At 46.5% G+C, this 23,300-nt stretch overlaps 2 protein-coding genes across 2 annotated transcripts; both read right to left on the reverse strand.

Annotated features, from left to right (window-relative positions):
- Nucleotides 1-8,216: 8,216 nt before the first annotated feature.
- On the reverse strand, nt 8,217-11,956 carry LOC149330986 (uncharacterized). The gene is made up of 3 exons (XM_089560037.1): nt 10,958-11,956; nt 9,042-9,131; nt 8,217-8,366 (listed from the first exon to the last, which is right to left on the reverse strand). The coding sequence occupies exons 1-3, from the start codon at nt 11,954-11,956 to the stop codon at nt 8,280-8,282; spliced, it is 1,176 nt and encodes a 391-aa protein (XP_089416163.1). The 3' UTR covers nt 8,217-8,279.
- Nucleotides 11,957-15,818: 3,862 nt separating this feature from the next.
- LOC149330987 (atlastin-2-like) lies at nt 15,819-22,996 on the reverse strand. Its single transcript, XM_089559533.1, has 10 exons — nt 22,664-22,996; nt 22,376-22,606; nt 22,098-22,310; nt 21,328-21,492; nt 21,220-21,276; nt 21,090-21,161; nt 20,892-21,038; nt 20,066-20,314; nt 16,178-16,252; nt 15,819-15,869 (listed from the first exon to the last, which is right to left on the reverse strand). Exons 1-10 carry the CDS (start codon nt 22,979-22,981, stop codon nt 15,819-15,821), a joined length of 1,578 nt encoding a protein of 525 aa, XP_089415659.1. The 5' UTR covers nt 22,982-22,996.
- Nucleotides 22,997-23,300: the final 304 nt, after the last annotated feature.

Here is a 23,300-nt window from a genome sequence, read left to right on the forward strand (position 1 = left end):
ATCTGCAAAGTGGCGTCCTGACACTGCTCCCTTCCCCTGAGCTACAGCGGTGGCAGAGATAACAAAGAACTAGTTACCTTCAAAAAAGCATTTCCGTAATTCACCATTAGAAGAAAAATGAATATCATATAAGACCGTTATATATGAAAAGAGCACATACAACGTCATAGAAACATGCAGATTACATACACTGTCATAAATTATCACTCAAACATTACATACAATGCCGTAGTCAGTCACATAACTAAAGATTTTATTTGTTTGTGTGAGGGCAAACGATCGGAAGAATTGGGTAGGCTTAACCGGTTGACCGGTTCATCTCATAAAGCCACTTTGTAGGGATGTTTTATACTTTACGCGCCTGGAACTCCGCCGATAATCCGCTGGCCTATTTTCGTTTATATAGCAGCCTATAACATTCTATAACATATAACATTAGTATCCTATTCTTTAAGATTCTTCATCATCAGCTCCCGCTAAGCATATTTTTTTCCGGGACGATTATAAACAACATCGTCACACATTTTGCGCTGCGTAATAACTTTTTCACTACCTAAGGTCAGAACTAACTACGGGAAACAGTGCCTTCATTTTTCATCCATATCATTTTGGAATTCTTTAAACTAAGACATCAAACAAACTAATACGCTTTCTTTGTTCAAGGTCAAATTGAAGCATTTCCTTCTCAATGCGTGATTTTTTTTTTTGTTATTGATCCTATGTATCGCGGCATCTGTGAGTGTTTTATTGTGCACTGTCCTGCATTATATTGTTTGTATTTAAATAATTCGGTAACTCATATTACACTCTGTATGTATATTTATTATCTGCGTCGCTAACTAATGTCTTGGGTGTTTTCTATTCTGTTGCTTATTGAAATTTATTTTCATGGGAGGTCCCGCCCGTGGGCTTGTACCATGGGACCTCTCGCTGTATACGCTTGTAACTTTGTTTGAGTTCCTTCATAAACTTTCAACTTCAACTTCAACCATCAACAAAGTACTTCAAGACCATTCTCGACTACTACTTGTATGGTAGGCGTGCTTACTGTTCAGGTAAAACCATATGCAGAAAATGTAGAGCAGGTACGGGCTGAGCCTCCCTGCGCGCACATCGGCAGCATTAGAAGACCGGAGGTTCTCCAGGAAGCAGCAGCCTAGTAGGCGATGTACCCAGCAGATGACACGAAACCCGGCATAGAATGGATGACACGCGTTCTGCATCCGTGGCAGCTGACGTGAGGCCGCTTTGCTTGAGAAATCAGAAGCCGAAACCACTGCCAAAGTTCCCTTGTAGGTCGTCGGTGCCACCTTTGACCTGTAGAACCAGAACATGCTGGCCTCTTGACCTGGAAAAGAAGCCTCGGGATGCCTGCACAGGAAACAGCGTTGGGATACCTTTGAAACGTGGATTAAACAGGTTGAGAGCTAAGCAGCCCTACGAAAGCCACCGATACAAAGAAAAGCAAACAAGCGAATGTTATGAGCGCGCCTTACGCCAATATACATGCGCTTCACGCAGGAAAGAAAACAGCTCTTATAACATGCCTGAGCGCGTATAAAATGCCGACCTTGCTGGATGAAATTCTAAACCGGAAATGGATTTCTGCCTTGTATATATTGACGAGAACTTGTGACTGGCATCTTAAACTGCTAAGGCGAGCGCAATGGAAAGTAAACGCTGCCGGGAGCGGCGAAGGTTCAGAGGGAGGCACCCGCCTAAGATATATGCTGGACTAATTTTGCCGTGGCTAGCTCAAGAATGGTTATAAAGTTTTGGGGAAGCCTGTGCGGGTAAGTAGGCTCACACCGGCCCCTGAAGATGATGCGGATAGTGTCGTTGATTAGCGGCATGAAGAAGGCACGTCATGACTGTATTACGGGAATCCTTAACACTCCTAAGCCGACGCTATGGCTCAGTGGTTATGGTGCTCGGCTGCTCACCAGAAAGAGCCAGGTTCGATCCCGGCCGCGGCGGTTGCATTTCGATGGAGGTGAAATGCTAGAGGCCCGTGTACTGTGCGATGTCAGTGCACGTTAAAGAACCCCAGGTGGTCGAAATTATCCGGAGCCCTCCACTGCGGCGTCGCTCCTAGCCTGAGACGCTTTGAGACGTTAATAAAGTCATAAAACATGTACCTTGATAATACGCTCACACATGGGGATCCATGTGGACCACTTCAGAAGTAGTCTTGAGCTTTTCACGGTTGTTCTCTTCCGAGTGATTGTTGTCTTTTTAAGCTCATAAGCCCGGAGTCACGTGATAACCTGTCAGCAACCAGCGTATATGGTGATCTCCTGCTACCCATTAAGTCCCAGTGACTAGTCTAGTTTTTCATCGTATATGCGATTTAAATTTATATGCTCCTCCTTAATCGCTTACCACTGCAAGATGTAAATTACAACTGGGACTGAACACTGAGATGCGATTTAACGAGGTTTCCGACGTGGCCTAGTTGGTCGAATTGCACAGTTTCTGTGCCCATTCGTTGCATCTACACCGACTCTGCGACATGGTTGATCTGGCGAATAGTAGCTGAGCTTCCATTACGGAAACGCAAAATATGGGCGTGGACAAAGGCACAAAGGAAGAAAAGGGAGCTGGCAGGTCTGTTTAGTTTTCCCTTTATCCATGGTCATTGGATTTTGCTCTTATACATTGTTACTGTATAACAGCATTGTTAAGCATTATTGTACATTGTTAAGTATATAACAGCTGTATCATACCGGTACTCACCTACGGCGCAGAAACGTGGGGGCTAACGAAAATGGTTCAGCTTAAGTTAAGGAGAACGCAGCGATCTATGGAAAGAAAAATGACAGGTGTAACGTTAAGAGATCGTAAGCGGGTGGAGTGGGTGAGGGAACCAACGCGGGTTAATTACATCCTAGTCAAAATCAAGAGGAAGAAATGGGCTTGCGCAGGGCTGTAATGCGAAGGCAAGGTAACTGCTGGTCCTAAAGGGTAACAGAGTGGATTCCAAGAGGAGGCAAGCGTAGCAGGGGGTGCCAGAAAGTTAGGGGGGCGGATGAGATCAAAAATATTGCGCTGATACGGTGGCGGCAGCTGCCAAAAGACAAGGTTAATTGGAGAGTCATGGTACAGGCCTTTGACCTGCAATGGGCGTAGTCTGACTGCTGATGATGATGACTGCTACTGAGTAAAAGGCGAAGATGTGTACAACGGCGCGGGAAGGAACACTTGCGCTCGTCCCTTCAGCCAACAAATTATGGCACCACTACTTGCCGTGCGGAGTTATCGCTCGGAATGCGGCCACCTATCACCTTGTGGAACGTCTGCAGTACATCCCCCTTCTTACTCGTGCAGCGTCGGCGCTTGAATCCGTCCTGGCTGTACTCTGTGGGGTCGTGTATCACGCCTGCGAGCTCAGCTTCAGCCTAGCAACCTCGACTTAACCTCTCCGCTCAGTACCACCCCATTCATAGCCCCAATCAAATACAAGACAGCCCGCCGATGAGGACAGTGACCTCGGTGACTTCAGCAGCCAAAACATGAAAAAACAGCGCCCCGGCGCCGACGGCTTGAAGTATACTACATGGGCCTCAGCCGTCGGCTTCTCGCGACCATTGGCAACGAAGACTTCTTGGACCAAGATGCACTTGATCCTCTCCTGCATTTTTGCTGCAAGCGCTTCATTTTCTTCAGTGCTTTATTCGCCTGTCTTGCTATACTTATCGCCGTGGCCTGCTTTACATCACCCTAGCCATGTCTCTACTGTGCGATCGCCACCTTCGCTTGGTGGGCCCGAGTCATTTTGCGCGTAGAAAAGGACGAAGCGGGCAATGGGGGCGGATGGAGCTTCTGTACTAGACCCACCAACGATAAATTATTCGATCACCATCTCTCCTGACATAATATTCTTAGGCTGGTCGCCAAGATTTAAAATGAGCGATGTACAAATTAAAATGAGGTTCGAAGTGCAATTCCATCGTTGTCTATTTTTGTCAATCCGTCGTCATAGCGCTCTTGAAGTTATGAGATTCGGAACCAGTGCGAATTTCATACTTGCATATGCTGTCAAGAGAAACTTTGGGATGGCTAAGCGGTTACATAATATTAAAAAATGTACGCCCAATCAAAAGGACTACTACATTCTAACTAAGACACAGGAGCGAATGATAGCAAGCGTACACCCCCCCCCCCCCCCCCTCCCACTTCCCACTTCCTTCCAGGCTATAAATTCTGCGAATTGTAACTTGTTTGGTTTACCGTCCTGTAACGACACTATGACAGAGGCCATGGTGAAGGTCCCTGTATTAATTTTGACCATCGTGGATTCTTTAACGTGTGCTGACGCCGCAAAGCACACGGGCATTTCGTTGCTGTGCCAGTTATCGGGATGAGCAGCCGTACGCCAACGCCAAAGATGGGTAATAAATTTTCTCCAGAAAAAAATGCCCTCGTTCCCATTTTATCGACGTAACTATTACAAATGCACGGCGCAAGAAGGCGCGCCCCTCATCGCCAATCGCACTGTCCAAGTACGCCTCGTAAATCCGCTCCTTGTCAAAAACAAGGAGCGCGCAATGTCTGCGGAGCTTACCTTTCGCTTTCAAACTTTATGTGAACAAGCCGCTTCTTCTTGTATTCCGCATTCAGTGGTGACCTTCGCTATCGATGTCTCGCCCGCATTTGTTTCACAGAGTTATGCAACGGTATTTCTATGCGTCCCACGCAGAATCGGCATGCTACATGAATTACTTGCGCGATGCTGCATGCATGAAAACAGGACTGCGGCAATGAGAGACGCCGATTTTCGGCAGCGTCACGTTTCTTTACCCCTTCGAACTTGTATCGAACGTCTTTGGGACACTGCCTGTAGACGTGTCCATTCTACTTGAGGAAGCAGAACCGCCGGGGTTCTATATGTTAGTGAATGGCTATTCGCGTGGCTTTCTTCGAGTTCCACGAGACGCATCGACCGCTTCCTTTTTGAAAGCAAACGAATCAGAAAACGATGTTCCATCATCTTGTCTGTTTCTGCAGCGCCATCTCTTGCGGCTGCGAAGATGGATGTATCTCTTGCTGTCGTCGCTCAAGTCTGGAGGGAAATTAAGTATGCAGCGGCGTCTCATAATTATGCGTCTCTCTCCTGCATACTGAGGATGCTTCCATCATAACTGGGGTGAGCAGAGGCTTGCTTCTAAGCCATAAAATAAAAACAAAGTCGTTTTCGAAACAAAGCAGATAAGGGTTGAATAATAGGTGGAGAAAATGAGCCCCAGAATTTCAAAGTCAGCTATTATCGGTAGCCATACTCACAGACTATCGGTTAGCCGCATTGTTAGAACGGTTAATGGGGTTGCACTAATGTGATCTGACTTTGCGCACCATATTTTGTACTAACTCTCCGAGGCATATGTAGGGATAGCAGTTGGTGCGGCAACGTATGGGCAACGTAGTCAATGTAAGCTTGGTGTATTGAGTCGCTGCGCAGTACATTACTGTGGTTTCGAGGTGCCTCAGATTGTTTTGTGCAGCGCATAAAATGCATTCATTGCATTGTATAAGTTATGGTGGTGGTGTTGAGAAGCTGCAATTTTTCTCCTCCATATTTACGATCACCTCCATGTAAAGGTAGATGATTGGTTTTAGAGTTTAGTTGTTGTATACACCTTAGTCTCACAACTAGGCTGGATTTAAACAATGAAAATTTGTCCCTTTTCCACGAAACACTGAAATTTCGAGTGTTAGTTATCATTTGTGGTTCAAATAAATGATCACCTTCCGTAAAAATAAGCAGTTTCTATCGGGGCTGAATTTTTTTGCAAACGCGAGCCCTCGAAGTGGCTTCTTGCGGAAAGGATCGGAACCCCTGCAAAGCATTCGAGCGTTGTGGTTTTATCTCAAAATGTAGATGTAAGCTCTACTGTGAAGCTGGTTACCCTTATAAAAATGGTGTATAGACTTTCTATCGACCTTTTATAGACTCTATAGCCATCCTTTATATTCTTTAGTTTATAGACAGTCTATAGAAAATCTATACACGAAAGTCTATCGCTGATTCAATTTCCTTTCGTCTATAGACAGTCTATAGACTCTCTATAGACTAAGGTCTACAGCTGCCTCAATTTCTTTCCGTCAATAGACGGTCTATAGACTCTGTATAGACTAAGGTCTATAGCTGCCTCAATTTCCTTTCGTCTATAGACAGTCTATAGACTCTCTATAGACTAACGTCTATAACTGCCTCAATTTCCTTTCGTCTGTAGACGGTCTATAGACTCGCTATAGACTAAGGTCTATCGCTGCCTCAATTTCCATTTGTCTGTAGACTCTCTATAGACTAAATTCTATAGCTGCTTCAATTTCCTTTTGTCTATAGATTTTCTACAGACTCTTTTTAGACTAAGGTCTATAACTACCTTAATTTCCTTTCGTCTATAGACACTCTATAGACTCGCTATAGACTAAGGTCTATAGCTGCCTCAATTTTCTTTTGTCTATAGACTTTCTATGAGCTAAAGTCTATAGCTGCTTCAATTTCCTTTCGTCTATAGACGGTCTATAGACTCTTCATAGAATAAGATCTATAGCTGCCACAATTGCCTTTTGTCTATAGCTGCCTCAATTTGCTTTCGTCTATAGACGGTTTATAGACTCTCTATAGACTACGGTCTATAGCTGCTCCAATTTCTTTCGTCTATAGACGGCCTATAGACTGCCTAAAGTCTATAGACTGCCTAAAGTTGTAGACTAAAGTCTACAACTGCCTCAATTTCCTTTCGTCTATAGACTGTACACTACAGACCAGTCTATAACCATCCTAAATTTATCTAACAATGTTCTATACACCGACTTTCGACAAAGTCCAGAACAATGTCAATTTCTTTTTGGGCTGCATGCTGAGGGGACCTGCATCTGGTGACCGCAACTATGTCTGGAGTCCTCCACCTCCTTCGCTATTACGGAAATTAAAAAGTATTGCGTGAGGACATTACGACACCCTCCTGTATATTGTTTTCAGAGCCTTGATAAGCTCCTTTTCGTTATACCGTGATATATACTGTCAATACAATTAAATATTTAGTGCTAACAAGTAGCCCAAAAAAGGCAGCCGTTCTGAAAGTAAGGGCGCCCGCAAACTGTACTACATCGAACGAATACGCTGTCCCTTAAAGGAATCGCTCGACACAATTCCATTCCATCTTTTGGTCGTTACTGTCCGGCACAGACAGTCTGTCGTATGTGTCAGCTGGCCTGATAGAAAAAACTTTCGTCACCATTCAATGACGACGCAAATACTGTAATTCATTGCGGGATAAAGCAATGGACTGCTTGGACACGCAGTTTTCCAGAGGCAGAGATAATAGAAAGTTTAGGGGAAAACTGCTTGTCCAAGCCGTCCATTGCTTTATCCCGCAAGGAATTACAGTACTTGCGTCGTCATTGAATAGTTGCGGACTGCGCATTTGTGATGACCGGCCACGCTTAGCCTTTATATGCTGCTTCGCGGTTCACAATAAACTGTTGAAAGTTAGTGCTGGTTTGTCTCTCGTCTTTTTCACCGTCCCGTCTGGTTGGGCGCTACAACTTTATAGCATGTCTCACCAACACGCCCAAACAACCACTTTGCTGTCAGGATGGTGCCATTGACAGCCTAACATCAATTCTTAAGCACATTTGAGAAGTCAGAAGTTGACCATGCTGGGGCACAAGACTTGACTGTGAACTTTGAGCACATTATCTTTCCGAGATGAGAAGAAACTCTAAGTCCTCGACTCTGCGGGAGTAGGACGAGAGGATTGTTTATACAGGGCGATGCAGGGCCTGTTGAAATCACACTGTGGCATGGTGGAACCATGATTTTTTTTATGAATGCCTTTAGGCACTTAGCATTAATGCAACAAAGTTAGAGTCATGTTTTATTTTTCATTACTTATTGATTACTGGTAAATTTCAGAAGTCTGGCTCAGCGGGAACTGTTTAGAATATCAAAGACAGCTGCAACTTTTAATATGCAACTAAATGTCGGGCTATAGGTCAGTCAATATAACCACACTGAGGCACGTGTTAATAATTACATTTACTTATTAAGCAATTTCGTACAGCACTGATTTGTTAGTACACTCCGATTGCGTGTATATCCAGTGAATATCGTACAACCATTGAGAAATTGGCATGTGAACATTTATTGGAGGGAAAAAGCCAAGCTGCGTGAGAAAAAGGGACGTAAAAGGGCGTAGTTTCTTGTTGTCGCCGAAGCTAAATTTTATTCCTATTTTAGCAAGAAACCCATCAATGGCTCCATCCGAGTTTTATGTTTGGTGTCCACAGTGCGGGGCTTCAGATTTGCGGCCAGTCTGGACGAGAAGAAGGGAGTACGTCATCACGACAGCCACGAACTGCGAAGAACCATGTAGAGTGAACGTGAGGTGGGGCAGTACTAAAACAAATTGCGTTGTGTATGCAAAGATACAAATGCTTCGAGAGGGAAAGGAAAGAGTAGCAACTCTCTCTTTCTCTCCATAGACACCTGAAGAGTGCTGTAAGGAAATAGTGAAAGAGGGAGCCACACGAGGACCAGTAGTGAAAGGCTCCAGAGTAATTTTGACCACGTGAGCTTCTTTAACATGCGCAGACATCCCTCAGTATACAGGCGTCTCTTTTTTTTTGCGTTTCGCCTTAATTGAAATTCGTCCACCGTGACCAGGGAACCGTAGTGCCACCTCTTGCTCAAGATGTGAACCTCATTAGCACTGAGCCACGACGGCGGATCGGTGTGTGTGAAAGCAAGAAGCATAGGGCTTGACAATAAGTGTCGCGCTTTATTCACCATTGTCGCTGCTTGCCGGTTCGTTTATATGCAACGGTCGTCACAGTAACGTAGTTATGTGCCAGGCTACTTATCTTCAGAACTATTGACTACCACCACAACACAGCAATTGTGGCAAGATCAACAACGCTGTCAAATCTATAGTAGTCAGCTCCGAAGAGCGAAAATCGATGAAAATTTTGACTGTGTGTGTTAGATATTTACGCTTGCAAAAACGAAAAAGCGCAGTGAGATATCCACTTACTGAGGTCAGCGCTGGCTTGTCCACAGTGAAGAACCCCGAGCCCGTGAAACAGAGTTGGTCTTCGTCGATCGTCATGGCAAAGAGTTCCATCTGAAAATGTCACCCCAGGCGATAAAGTTCACACTGCAGTAGCTATAAATATCATTCTACTGTGCATAAGGAAGCCTCGCGTATCAAAAGGAAGCCTAATATTACGCTGCTTACTTGCAAAAAGTAGAGTTAGCCGGACGCCAAGCTTGTTGTTTTAAAACCGGCAGAGAATTGAGGTCTCATAAAGCGTCACGCTTTCTGGCAGCAATCAAACAAATGATTTGCGAAGTTACTTTTCAGTGCTGCTTTATTGGCAGCGTATTGCAACAATCTGCAAACACTTCTCCTATTTTTCTCGCAATATTTGAAATGAGCTTGATAAAACTTCCCAAGTACTTAGTGGTGCCTCCTTCAGCGTATTCTTTTAGCACATAGAAAGATGACAAACAAGAATGGCTTGTTATTCTTGGGCTGGTTTCTTCGCAAGCCTGACCCTTGACTGTGTTTCGCACCTTGCTTTTTCAATTTACGACTATCTTTTGTTCTCGTTGCTGTAACTTAAAATAAAAAAGAATTCCTCTCTAGTCGCATAGTTTTAGCACCTTATTTGTGTGTTCGTATGTAGCGAAACGCTAGAAACTGTTGAAACCCTGTTTTTGTGCAGAATATCCTGTGGCCGCCTTGGACAGTTCTGACTTTCAAAACAATTATTCACATAAATTCAGCTTTTCAAATTTGTTTTAGATGGCATTAGATGACACGAGCGCAGAAATAATTCCAGAACCTCTATAGCGCTAAATTCAAGCCGGCAAAAAACGAGATTCATCCCCCTGCCCCCATAATGTGCACATAAAAATCTTTTCGAGCGCACATTAATGTCCGACGCCTGATCAATAGCCCAGAAATAAATGAAAAAAATTGGTGGGGGCTTAGCTTTGGTTAAGCCTGGTAGGTTGCTAAAGCAGGTGTTTTATACTGCTTATGGAGCGCCTTTAGTGGGAAGAGCGCGGCGCGCCGTGCCAAGCGGCCGCCGTTACCCGACGAGCCGAGTTCGTGGCCCGTCTCTCGCTCCTGGTATGACGCCACGCTGTGACGTCACTAAGCATGGTATGACGTCAGGGGTCATTGTAAACGTCAAACGTGCCAAGCGGCCGCCGCTACGCGAAAGGTCGTTCTTGGGAGTAGTATTGCTTTCGCAATAAAAGTTGTAACGAAGGCATGCCACACATTCCGGGCCATAATTAATACCGTCTTTTCCAAAAGTAACCAAGCAGCCGCCGGCTTGCATTCCGTCTTGCATTCGAGCGACGACGCTGCTATCTTCGGTGATGCTCGCTGATCAATGGCTGCGAGGGTATGACAGTATGACAGCACTCCAAAGGCGCGAAATCGCTCGCCGCACATACCACCTGCTTACTCCTTATCATTCAAGGGAGGAGGGTGAGGGCGCTGTTACCCACTTTAAACTCGCAGCCGGGGAGCTGCGGTCAGCGCCGGGAATCGCACCGCCGACGCTCGGCTGAGAGCCCGCTCCCGCAGCCATCATATCTGCTCGGTTACTTTTGGTAAAGACGGTACAAGCACACTTACGCCACACTTGCGCAGTGAACAGAAGGGGGATCTTCGTCCGCTGGCTGTCACATTACTTGGCAGCACTGAGTAGCGCTGTGCTTGAAGATGATGCGACGCGATTTCATGTCAGCGCGGCGCGCGATATTAAACCAGTGACCGAACGCAAGGTCTTCCCCTAATGCGTGCACCCACAATTAAATAGCACGTTTTTAGTTTATGGTATGCGCTGAAACGAGGACTTCATGTATAGAGAAAGCTTTCTCTTTTAACATGCCTTACTCAAATTATGGTAACGCAACTCAGCACCCTCTTACCTGACAACACACCCTCGAAGGAAGATAAAGCAGCGATGCCGATTCCAGGACTGCTTTTAGGTTGGCGGCTTCGGTTCGAATCTCGCTTGCCGAAAGTGACACGTCCACGATCGGCATGGATGTGAAGATAGCGTACAGCACGGTGAACCAAAGCTTGCCCCAGGAAGTTTCAGCTGCAAACAGAGCGTATACGACAACGCAAACTGCGATCGTCGAGCATAGGAAGTTCACGACCACGGCGAAACGCAGGCACCCGTCAACCTGGCGCACTATCTTTGTCACGACCGCGAAGCTTGAGCGAAGTCCTTCGAGCGCCCGAGACACGTCTTTTGATTTCACAGTCACTTCGGTGCTGGAGAGTACCTGCTTAATACTCTCGGCCTGAAACTTAACGTAGCGAGAAAGCACAACGCAGAAGTACTTCTCGAGAAACAGAACCAAAGCGCCAATGACTCCGCAGTATAGAGTGGATACTACGGAGAGTACGGTGAGGAAGAAGCGCGTTGGACCCGACAGGACCTCCGTGACTTCCATGATGGTAAAGCCACGGCACAGTGACAATGCCAGGAGAACCACGACGAGTAGGGAGATGCTCAAACGCCGCTTGATCCAAAAGTAATTGTTAACCTGGAGGCGGAAATTGATTGAAAGTTCCAACCGCTTGACCGCCCTTAGAGCTTCAACAATCGTGGGAGTATTGAAGTTCAGCACTAGGAAGTTCACCAGCACTTTGATCGCTACAATCAGATGGAGCAGATTGTATAGCCTCTCGAAGAAGCTCGGAAAATTTTCCGTCAACAAGTAGCGTTGAATGGCAATGAAGGCTTCGTACGTAATAATAGCTATCGCCATAACAACCATGTATACAGCGTAGTAAATGCTGAAGTCCGCTACGTACTCTTCGAAGGAGCCGTCCCAGGCGCGTGAGACGAAGAAGCACCCGAAAACTCGCGCAACGCGCGCCTGAAGGCGAAATCTTTCTTCTGCAAAGGAGTACATCCTTGAGCCTCTATAGGTGATTCAGAAGGAGCGTGAAAAAATAGAAGTTGCCAGCGGAGTAAGTTTTATGCGCCCATATAGGTAAACCTGCTTTTCCGGATGATGTAGTTCGGCGGCAAGAATTCCTCGCCTCTACTCAATTCACGGTCGCCTTCTTCCGTTGCAAGACGCGCAGCTCTTATGTTCTGAGGGCTAGGGGCACCTGCGGTGTCGTGGACGGCTCTTGATAAATGCGTCACGTGAACAATTGCATCATGGTATGAAAGACTGAGGCTGTCTCAAGATGATGATTGTACTGTTTCTTCCAAGTCTGAAATGGTAGTAGTTAGGTTGGATTTTTCCTTGCGGCAAGCTTCTGGAACAGACGAAAATGCACGCGGATCAATGCACACGTCGGAGCATCGGCTATAAATCATGGGTACTGCTGCCGTGCCCTAGCAATCCATACTGATGCGATTAGCAAAAAAATTCTCAGACGGCCATTCACTACAACGGGACACAGGAAAATGACCATCCTTTTCAACCAGATGTCACAAAACCCATACCGTGTAGCACTGAGTAAGTTGAGAAAGCAGTAAATGTTGTTACCCCCTTGCAAACTGAGCCTGCAGTTTGACTGAATTAGAATACTGGTTGTTCAATATTTTTAAATAGAACTAAGCCTTGGGAATAAGCAGTGGGGCCATGCCTTGAATTTAAGATTCTGGAGTTGGTATCATACAAAAGTTTCCAAGCGAAGGTAAATAAGTAATGGAGACAGAATTTGTTTCTTCAGAAAGGAAGGCTTGATATTCAAGACCCACCACATTTCCTCCAGGCTACTGCTCTCACACCCTGAGAGAACGATGGGAATGGGTGCAGCAAATTCCAGTATATTTCCTCTCCTTTTAGCCGGTAGCCGGAAAACTGGGGCAATTGCGGGCTTCTCTTACGCTAAAAAATCGCTGCCTACTGTACTTGTTAGCACATAAATCCAACCATACTACTTGACCCATTTGCAAAGTGGTCGACTGTACCTGTGCACGAATAAACTGAACTGCTTTCATTGCAATTAGCTGAAGAGGGCCACAGTTTGCAAAAGGTTTCTCACTTTTTCTCCACCCTGCGATAGACAAACGGTATCTGCAGTATGTGCCGCAGTGCCCATAATTGGAGTTCTCGAATGCAATCAATGCGAACGTGTTGCTGGTTAGATGACGCAGAGAGGTGACAAAACTAGGCGTCTTCATTCTTGGTGACATGAGCGGCAAGTCATTCGCTGTCTCTGATGGAGCGACCTCTCGCGTTCACTCGACATGACAAAGCATTGAGTACGAAGTGGTGTGACCCACCGTCGTAGTTCCTGAATCTCTGGTTATGCTAATTTTAAGCAACCGCATGTATCCGCAGCAACTTCTCTGTCAAAGGCGCGAATAATCAACGTGGCGAGACGCAAAGAATTCTGAGAATACGCACTACCTAGCTTTGATGTTTTGGGCCAATTTTAACAATACCAACGCTTAATATTAAAGATCGAGAAAACAAACAAAATGGGTGGAGGAGTAGCGAAGAACCAACAATGGTTGTCAAGAAAACCGACGATACTGTGCTCAAGCTGCACGATGTAGTCTTAGGTCTTCAGCGCAAAATATTGTCTTTAGGTATGTCCTTAGTGCAAAGACAGTATGGCACTGACATTCACTGTTAGCGATGAAATATGCGAGGTGACCAGTTATCACCATCGGTATAATTCTGACTTGCAGTTCATACCGCATTCGGTGTCTGGCGACATTATCGATTTCTTCTTTTGTTGCTTGAAACTCTCAGTTTTTAAAACGCTTCTTTGGGGTTCTGAAATGTTGAAGCGTGGTCCAAATATTCTTTTGAAAAGAATGTTTGCCGTTCTTCCATGAAGTGTAGGATTTGATCATTGCAGAATTATGTATTTGCACAAGAATCAGCTGACACGCGAGATTAATGAGGTATGGGAATTGCGTAAGCGCCCTATCACTTGCCTCGCATGAAAAATAACTCATGATTTTGAAAGCTAAGACAGTATAACCAAGGTAGCGTTTTATTTCCAGTACATGGGGCTGTCACATCTTTTCTCCATATTGCTCAACATTAGAGGTAGTGCTTATATGCCTCACGCTATCAGAATAACTGCCAGCTTGAAGCTAGAGCCTGCGTGTGTGTGTGCGCGTGTGTGCGTGCGCGTGTGTGTGTGCGCGCGTGTGTGTGTGCGCGTGTGTGTGTGTGTGCGCGTGTGTGTGTGCGCGCGTGTGTGTGCGCGCTTGTGTGTGCGCGCTTGTGTGTGCGCGCGCGTGCGTGCGCGCGCGCGTGTGTGTGTGTGTGTGCGCGTGTGTGTGTGTGCGTGTGTGTGCGTGCGTGTGTGTGTGTGCGTGTGTGTGTGTGTGCGTGTGTGTGTGTGCGTGCGTGTGTGTGTGTGCGCGTGCGCGTGCGTGCGTGTGTGTATGCGTGTGCGTGTGTGTGTGCGTGTGTGCGTGCGTGTGCGTGCGTGCGTGCGTGTGCGTGTGCGTGCGTGCGTGCGCGCGTGCGTGCGCGCGCGCGAAGTAGGTGCGCTAGTACAACTTGAAAGAGCGGGCGACAAAGGTCCGTAGTCCCCAGCGAGAATTCCCCACCATCTACGGAACGTGCGCTCATGTGCGCTACACGGCAGCAGCTGTGACACAGCCGCTCTCTCATTGGCTGCAGCTTTGCGATCGCTACGACTCCTCATTCGCTGAGCCGTGTGACGCGCGCGTCGTCAGCTGCTTATCTCTTTTGCGCTTCCAAGTCGAGGCTTCGGACAGACACCTACGAAGTCCGTGATTGCGAGCAACGGCGCTAGCGTACTAAAAGTTGTGCTAACCGCGTGCGTGCGTTCAGGGCGTGTTTTCGGGGATTTAGTACCGTGTTTTGGTACCGAACACTAAAGGCACGGAGCCACCGCTTCGGGTACACCGCTTTGTTGTGTATTATGCTTGTGTCCAAGAATCACGAAGAAGAGATATGCATGTCATGTAATGTTAAGGCAAGACAGCCGATGGTCCTGAAAAGCAGCGAAAGGGAGTTAAAAGAAGGCAAGCGTATCAGGGGGGGGGGGGGGGGGCGGAGAGCAAGTTAGGTGGGCAGAGGAATTAGGATACTTGCGGAGACAGCGCCCCAGCAGATGGAGCAGGACAGGGCTAATTGGAGGGATATGGGAGAGCCATCTTAACTGCAGTTGCCGGAGAACTCGGGTTCGAACCCAACAGCGGCGGCAGCGTTTCGATGGAGGCGAAACGCAAAAGGCGCCCGCGTGCTGTGCGATGTCAGTGCACGTCAAAGATCTTCAGGTAGTCGAAATTATTCCGGAGACCTCCACAACGGCACCTCTTTCTCTCTTTCTTCTTTCACTCCCACCTTCCTCCCTTCCCTTACGGCGCGGCTCAGGTGTCCGCCGAGATATGTGAGACAGATACTGCGCCATTTCCCCCCCCCCTCAAAAAAAAAGAAAGCACTTGACGCAGTTTGGCTAATGATGATGATGGCGCCTGTTTTCTGCGCATTTATTCAGGAATATAGTAGAGTTATCAGCTCACGTTATTGCATCCTAATTTGCACTCAGTGATCTGTTTTCCAACATTGCGATGCCATGGCTCCCAAATCCTCATGGAAGAAGTATCTTGGGTGGCCCGCAGATATATAAGATGGCTCCTTGTTGCAGATACAAAGTCAAACCTTTTCCAGGAAGATATCTAAAAGGTGTAAACACGTCTGAAATGAACAGGAATTCAAAGGTCTCTCGAGTGTTTTGAATTTATTTGTCCAGGTTACGGCAGCATATGGAGGGGGCGTATGCCGCAGGATCCGGTTTGACCCTTCTTCGCACAATTCAATTCTATCCTTCCCTGCCTTGGTTGACAAAGTTCTCGAACGTTCCGGCGATTTCCTGTAAAAACAACACAATGCCAATACACACGGTCACTTTTGCTGTTAACACTTCTTCTGCTTGCCAGGCATAACACATGCACGCAGAGCGCAGTGGTTCATGGTTCATGGCCGGAATCATTTCGACCTGTTTTACACTTTTGTCATAGGGTCCTTCGGTACACGGGCGTCTAGGAAGCGGTAGAAAGCGTGTTTTGATCACCATTAAAGCCGCCTGACATTGTCTGGCCTACCTGGCCCAGATGCCCTTCCCAGCAAAGTCGCGAGTGCACATTTTCAGTCCGCATGGCGTAGTAGTTGAGTACTTACCTGCGGCGTGATGAGGTGAGGGTCATCGTTGGCCGGTGAAACAGGCGCTGCTGGTTCATTGCATTCTTTAGCTTTCTGAAACGCAAGCACAAATTTAATAATCTATGTCCAGCAACGTCGGTAAACCCAGGGGCGCTTTCGAATGTTTAATGTTTGAAGTTTGAAGTTTATTTCCATTTCAGTAAGAAATGAGAGACCCGAGACAAAAAGTGAACGTTAATTCACTTGACGGCGCTAGGGCCCCATTACATGGCAAGACAGCGAGGTGTCGATAATAACAGTTGTACGAGTACATTTACCCCACATTGTAGCTCTTACTACACATAGTTCAGTTTTGCGTGTGTGTATTAAAGGTAAAGGCACAATGTGACTGATAAACATCATCAGCGAATAACAGCAATTGTGCATAGCAACAAACCCAAAAAATACAAAAAAAGACATAGGTGGAACCCACTGCAGGAAACCAGAAAAAAATACATTTGTGAGAGAAAGAATGAATGTGTTGTTTTCTTAATATTTTCAATATTAACTTTACTTCGACGAAAACAGTTTAACCTAGTGGGGAAAGTATGTGCGAGCATTTGCTGGCCAAACGACGTACGTACGAAAGGCACCGTCCAGTTATGAGCAGAACGCGAAGGCTATGTCCGTGTAAGTGTTGTTAAACTGGAGATCGACCGCATTGCACTCTCAGAGGTAGTTATGTGCTATTTGTAGCGAACTGCTAAGTTATACGAGTAGAGATGGTGTGCTGGCATCACTTTAAAATTACTTACATTACTTATATTACCTACATTATTAAGCGCAGTAAAATTACATTACTCAAAGATAGTAAGGATTCAGCCCACCTTACTTTCTGCCACCCCCTGTTATAAGTAATAAGTGAGTAATTACTCACTGACATCCATCTAAGCGCTGCCACATGCCTGCAGAGGAAAGCAATGCAGTTTACATATAAACTTCGTAGTTGAAGAAAATTTCGTCCTGGTCTGGGGCTCAAACCAGAGACCACTGCCTCATGGGAAAAGGCGCTCTACCAACTGAGCTTACTAGGAGGGTGCTACTATCTTTGTACTATGTGCTCGTTCATGCTCAAAACCACTGGCACGCTATTTATCATTTTGTTTCTGACGCAAGATGCGACCAGATTTTTGTGGAATGATTGCAACTGCGTGTAAGTTCTTTCACATCGTTCGTTTTTCACGTTATTGTGAAGGTTCATTGTCATCTTCAAATTAAACACGGCCGAGGGCAGCAGTGATTGGGTTCTTCGACGACCACCGAGCGCGTTTGTTTCTATCGCCGCAATAAACAGTTCATTTAGAAACCACTTCACTTTGCTAACCCATCGTGTATGGCTTTGTCACCACCACGTGACAGAAGGGCAGGACGAGAGCGATTCGATCAACAATTCGAAGCGAGGACGGTGTTGGTCGAATATTTAGTGTAATCTTCCAAGGTGGAGTATGTTTGGAATAAGGGAGTAATTACTCATTGGCATCCACCTAAGCACAACCATCATCATCATCATCAACTTGACTATGCCCACTGCAGGGCAAAGGCCTTTGCTATGTCTCTCCACGATATACCCGATACGTCACTCCTCGCATTCGAACTAATTACGGTATGCAGATGACCTCGTGCGCTGTTTCGGTCTTAATTAATAAACTCCCATTCATTTACACCTTGTCTCAGGATTTCAAAACTGCTCGTTCATTTAAAAGCGTTATTAAACTTTACCTTCTTTCAACTCTTTGTATTTAACGCGGTTCTCTTATTCCCTATTTGCTCCATACGTTATGTTTAAGGCCTTCTCCGGTGTGCAGTGTTTCATGCAATGCGTGCCTCGTGTTTCAGTGGATGCATTCATTTTCCTATTTTGTGTTGATGTTTCTTTTTAAACATTGCCCCACAGTGTTGCTGCTGTAAACTGATATCTGTACTTATGTTTTTTTTTTCTTTTTTTTTTTTGCTTGGTGCCCGGGGCCCCGTCAGGCAGAATTTATTTGCCTTTAGCTCCGGGCTTCAGGGATTTTGATAATCCGAAATACAATTCAATTCAATTCAATCCTGTCCTTTGCCAGTTGCGGCCACCGTACCCCCGCAAACTTCTTAATCTCATCCGCCCACCTAACTTTCTGCCGCCCCCTGCTACGCTTATCTTCTCTTGGCATCCACTCCGTTACCCTTAAGGACCAGCAGTTTACCTTGCCTTCGCATTACATGCCCTGCCCAAGTCCATTTGTTTCTCTTGATTTTGACCAGGATGTCATTAACCCGCGTTTGATCCCTCACCCACTCTGCCCTCTTCCTGTCTCTTAACTTTTTCATTTTTCCTTTCCATAGCTCGCTGCGCTCTCTTCAACTTAAGTCGATCCGTTTTCGTTAGCCTCCACGTTTCTGCCCCATAGGTGAGTACCGGTAAGATACAGCTGTTGTTTACCAATATCCCTCAAGAGGAAAGTATACAAGCGCTGCCATACGACTATACAAATGGCTGCAGAATGGGCCCGTGTCTGCGGACAGTTCGTGCGCATCGTGCACCCAAGTGCGTTGTCAGGAGTCGGAGTTTTATTCACTTTTTTTACTTTGCCGTAGCGTAGTTTCTTGGAGCCCTTCGTGAGCCTTTGAGGAGAGAAGCTCTTGTAAGCGCTACTGGGTGCACTCGTCGCCAGCCCATCCGAGTGTTCGCGATAGAATCGAAGGCAGCTAATGAGTTGTTGACTGCGCATGTTTAGGTCTGGCGGACCTTCGACCCCCAACTTCAGTTTACGCATGACCTTTTGAATCACGGCTGGCAGAATTTTGATGCATTTGTTAGTCCTGCTGATCAGTTTCTTTGTCTTGTTCTTGTAATACCTGAGATGTATGAAAACGCGGCAATATCAGAATACATGAACCTAGATTTTGGTGCGAATTTGACGGAATGCGCGCGCTGAGACAGAGCTCGGAGAGGTTGGGTTCACGGAAGCCGGACTAGGCAGTCCAGGCCATGGGTCTGAGCCTGGCAGAGATCCCGCTTGGTGCAGACTCCGGCCTACTTCAGAGCGCGAGTATGCAGACACATCACTTGATCCGAGCTCACGCCTGACTCCACAGTTTTACAATTGTTTAACGGTGTGGATTCCGAGAGAAGGCAAGCGTAGCAGGGGTCGGCAGAAAGTTAGGTGGGCGGATGAGATTAAGAAGTTTGCGGGGATACGGTGGCCGCAGCTGGCAAAGGACAGGGTTAATTGGAGAGACATGGGCGAGGCCTTTGCCCTGCAGTGGGCGTAGTCAGGCTGATGATGATAATGAGTTTGAATGTAATATATTGCTGGTAGCATCGCACGACCATAAGTAAATAATAGTAAAATAAACGTTTGTAGCTTAAAAAAGGTATTACCTCCATTCGTCCGAACGTGTCGCCCCGTGAACTCTCCCAGTTGAAGTCTTCACCGCACTTTTACTAAGGGCCGCACCCCAGCCGATCACCAGAAAAAGTTATCTCTGGTATTCTTGTTAAACTATCTTGGTTGATCAACTATACAAGACAACCTCTCAGTGACTCGTGGATTCCCAGAGGGTGTTTTTGTCTATCTACACAGAGCGTCATTTAGTGGTATAGAAACTGGAAGAAAATGCTGGCTACAAAAAAAATTATATCTGCAAACTAACTAACGATCCTTTTTATTTTAATATTTCCTCGTTTTTGGTCAGATTTAAAGGCAGTAACCTAGCTACACTGCTAGGCATTATCTGCGTATGCCTGATATTCGCAAGGTAAAGGAGAGAACGCTCTCGCATTTTTACTTTCCTGTCAACCTTCTCGTTTTATTACTTTTATTCCTCTGAAGACGCCTCCTTCGCTCGGCTCACATTGATAACTGTGTCGAGAAAAACGCGTACCTTTAGCGCTTCTCTCTGGCTCATGATGAGATCGAAGATGTGCATGCTTGCGGACACAGCACCTACCGCTGCGCACGCGATGGCGACCTCAGGAAGCGCCACCACCGCCAGGGCGATTGTCGCCGCACCTACACCGGCTGTCAGAGTGGCGTGCACGACCTTGAAGGCGAGTGATCCAGCGATGTTCTTGAAGGGATTCTTCTTGGTCTTCATGTACTGGGAAAAACTTTCGAAAATCTCCTCGATTCCCTGCGGGATCATAAGCACATGTTAAGTAGCATCGACTAAATACAGTAGAAATTCAATACACGACGTCGCGATTGCCACGAACAAATTAGATCGAGCAGCGTTTGCATATGAAGTTGTCGGTTTAATGACGGCCAAAGAGGGAACATGTCGGGAAACGAAGACGCTTTTCGTGAAGAGGAAATTTGTTCTGCGCAGTTTCGCACGAATCAGAGCAGCGACATGGTGGCCGGGAAGTGTGTGGAAAAACGAGAAACAGCTGCGGCGCGGCAGTTCCGCCTCGCCCGCGCGTCAGCAGATCAGAACAGGTCCTAGTTTTTTTACGGTGATTGAATCTGCTTCGTTCGCCGAATTTTTGGACAAGTTTGAACGGGCCTTTAGGCGACTACTTTTGGCTGCTCTTCTGTACTCATTAACAGTGCCCAGTCGTATCGTATCTGCGATGGTTGCGTTATGTGCCAGAATCATAGTAAGCTTGTGTTGAGCCAGTAACGTTCGGTTACTGGCTAACCGGAGGCGGCGCGTTGGGTCTAGCTTGACAAGTGGAGACGAGCGCGAACACGTATGGAAATGAACCTGCCTTTGATAGCTTCTCCCTGTAGCAGTCTGCGAGCTTCTCTCCCCCCATCTTCGGGAAGTTTTCGAAGAGCTCTATAGCTTCCTCGCGAAGACGGTAGTGGTGCCCTTGCATCACCTCTCGGTCCACTGTCTCTATCGCTTCCCACACCTGCATGAACCCATGATTTGCCAGCTTTCGGTGAACTTTGAGAAGGCTTACCTTCACCATCTTCGATATATACAGGTCTCGGGCTTTTTGCATCGCTGCAAGGTTGGTTCCGCACATCGTGGCCTGAAAAGGATGTCTGCGCATAGAAGAAAGGCTTTAAGAGGAATCTACGCTGACTTACCATGAAAATGGATTCCGGTGCAGGCACGCGGCCTTCTTTGAATATGTTCACGTAAACCTGCATGTAATAGACTTTGTAACCTAGAGCAAGGGACGATCACTTGCTTACCTGAAAATAAGCCACAAGATCCTGGCAAGTTATTTCTTTGCCATTGATCTTCTTCGTGAGCAGGTTCTCCGGTGCCAAAAGCGAGAGCACGAGAGTCTTCAGCTGCTGTTTGAAGTCCTCGTCGATGCTCGAGAGTCGGCCGTCAAACAACTTTTCGGTTGTTACCTGCCACAGCACAGGGTACACGAGAACACCATATAAATTCCAGATATGCGCTTTTAAAGACCGTTTTCTGTTCCACTTAAGTTAGCGAAAATGCTTCCAAATTGGAATAAGTGGCTTGTCTATAGTGCATGCTCACCAGAATATTTTATTTTCTCTACCTGCACGGAGTATTCTATTTGCTCCCGTATTCAAGGCAGGTATTTAGGCGTACAGTGGAATCAGATTTTTACACTCGCATTCAGAGAACTCGCATTCATACTTTATTTTCGAATTAAGGATAGTTTATAGCAATAAATTTCATTGCAAAATGGAAGTTCGAAGAAGAAGGCTCCTGCTTTATGCTCTAATAATCGGCGCCGAAGTAAACTAGCACATTCTCCTCATTTGTGCGCCATATTTATGGACTAAAGACTTCCACACATACATATTAAATTTTAATGTCAACCATTAACACTTCCATTGGCGTTGATTTTTGTTTAGAGTGCCTGTTCGCTGTCTATTGCTTGAAGATATGTTTCAAAAAATTTCTCACTAAATTAAGTGTTATTTCAGCGCTAGGTCAATGTTCCCTCTGCCAGAAAAAAAAAATAACTTTTGTACTCCACCTCTTTCCCTGGGTGCGGCATGAGAAAGCAGCCAATCTTGGAGAAAAAACTTCGTATTTTCTCTCGCACTTCCCTCAGCTCGTCGTCCTGGTCTTTTGGGGTTTCCAGTCGTTCGTCGAGCAGCTCTTTTCCGCCCTCGGCCCCGTAGGCTTTCTCATAAGAGTAACACCAGTCTCGCACCAAGACCAGCAGGCTCTGGAAAGGCTCTGTGCTCTCCGCCCCCTAGATCGTTCAAAGTGGAACTCTACATAAAGCCTTGAAGCCTAGCCATATGCGACTGTTTCCGTAGTACATACCTGTTGAGCCACACAACCGTAGTCGGTGAATAGCTGCAGATGCTGGAGGTCGTTTTCCTGGATGTTCTGCGATACGTTGAAGACCAGCACCGAGCTCACCATGGCACTCAAAGCAAATACAACGCTGTGCACTTTGGTCGGGCTCTTGCAGTCGAATGCCCCCTGCGTGTCCATTAGCAGCACTGCCACCTCTCGGCCTTCGGATGTGTTGACCTGCACGGGCATCCGTCAGGCAGTGCCCAACGAGCCTTTTGGCAATTATCACCTCACCAGAAAAACCTCACTCCAGACCATGATGCCCATAGTGTGTCTTTGGCTACCTCCGCGCCACTCAAAGCCTTTAAGCGGAGCGTCAGGCTCGGCCAGCCAGTCTTCCCGGCCCATGTTTTGTAGGTAGCGAAGAAAGAAATTCAGCAGGAAGGACTTCCCTTTTCGGAAAGCCCCGACTATCGCCACCACCACCACGGGCTTGTCCTTCACGCGGTCGGTCAGCAGGACGCGTGCCAAAGCGTGTGCCTCCAGCTCGAAACTGCAGCCATCTGTTTTCAGGATCTGGACCTGATGCCCGCTCTGAGCTCCGTGCTCCATCTCACCCCCTGCGCACCGAAGACAAGAGCGGGTGATCAGCGCCTGCTCATGGCGCATTGCTAGCTTTTACTATATCCTTGACAGCAATACAAGCTTTTGTTCTAATCCAATGGAGTTAAGCTACAGCCTGAGCAATGTGCGCGGTGGCGAAAAATAGAGGATGAAAGGTTCCTCTTGGCTAATCGAAATATAAGTTATCCACAAAAAAAATTTTATTATTGCGCAGATGTTCTGCATTATACCTACTAAGCGTGGTTCGACTTCGCTCCCCTTACCAAGTTAAGTTTAAGAGACATCTAACCTAATGTCAAATCGGTGA

Source organism: Amblyomma mixtum, chromosome 9, assembly GCF_055824585.1.
Source record: "Amblyomma mixtum isolate Tamu chromosome 9, ASM5582458v1, whole genome shotgun sequence".
NCBI lineage: Eukaryota > Metazoa > Arthropoda > Arachnida > Ixodida > Ixodidae > Amblyomma > Amblyomma mixtum.

Excerpts from the sequence above, each read along its gene's own strand:
- LOC149330986 (XM_089560037.1), bottom strand. The coding sequence starts at position 11,956 with ATGTACTCCTTTGCAGAAGAAAGATTTCGCCTTCAGGCGCGCGTTGCG. Across the intron at positions 9,132-10,957 it reads CTTCGAGGGTGTGTTGTCAG|ATGGAACTCTTTGCCATGAC; the intron begins GTAAGAGGGTGC and ends TGACATTTTCAG. Across the intron at positions 8,367-9,041 it reads ACAAGCCAGCGCTGACCTCA|TTCGTGGCTGTCGTGATGAC; the intron begins GTAAGTGGATAT and ends GGTTCTTCGCAG.
- LOC149330987 (XM_089559533.1), bottom strand. The coding sequence starts at position 22,981 with ATGGAGCACGGAGCTCAGAGCGGGCATCAGGTCCAGATCCTGAAAACA. Across the intron at positions 20,315-20,891 it reads ACAGGGAGAAGCTATCAAAG|GGAATCGAGGAGATTTTCGA; the intron begins GCAGGTTCATTT and ends ATGATCCCGCAG. Across the intron at positions 16,253-20,065 it reads GCCAGAGAGAAGCGCTAAAG|AAAGCTAAAGAATGCAATGA; the intron begins GTACGCGTTTTT and ends CTTGCGTTTCAG.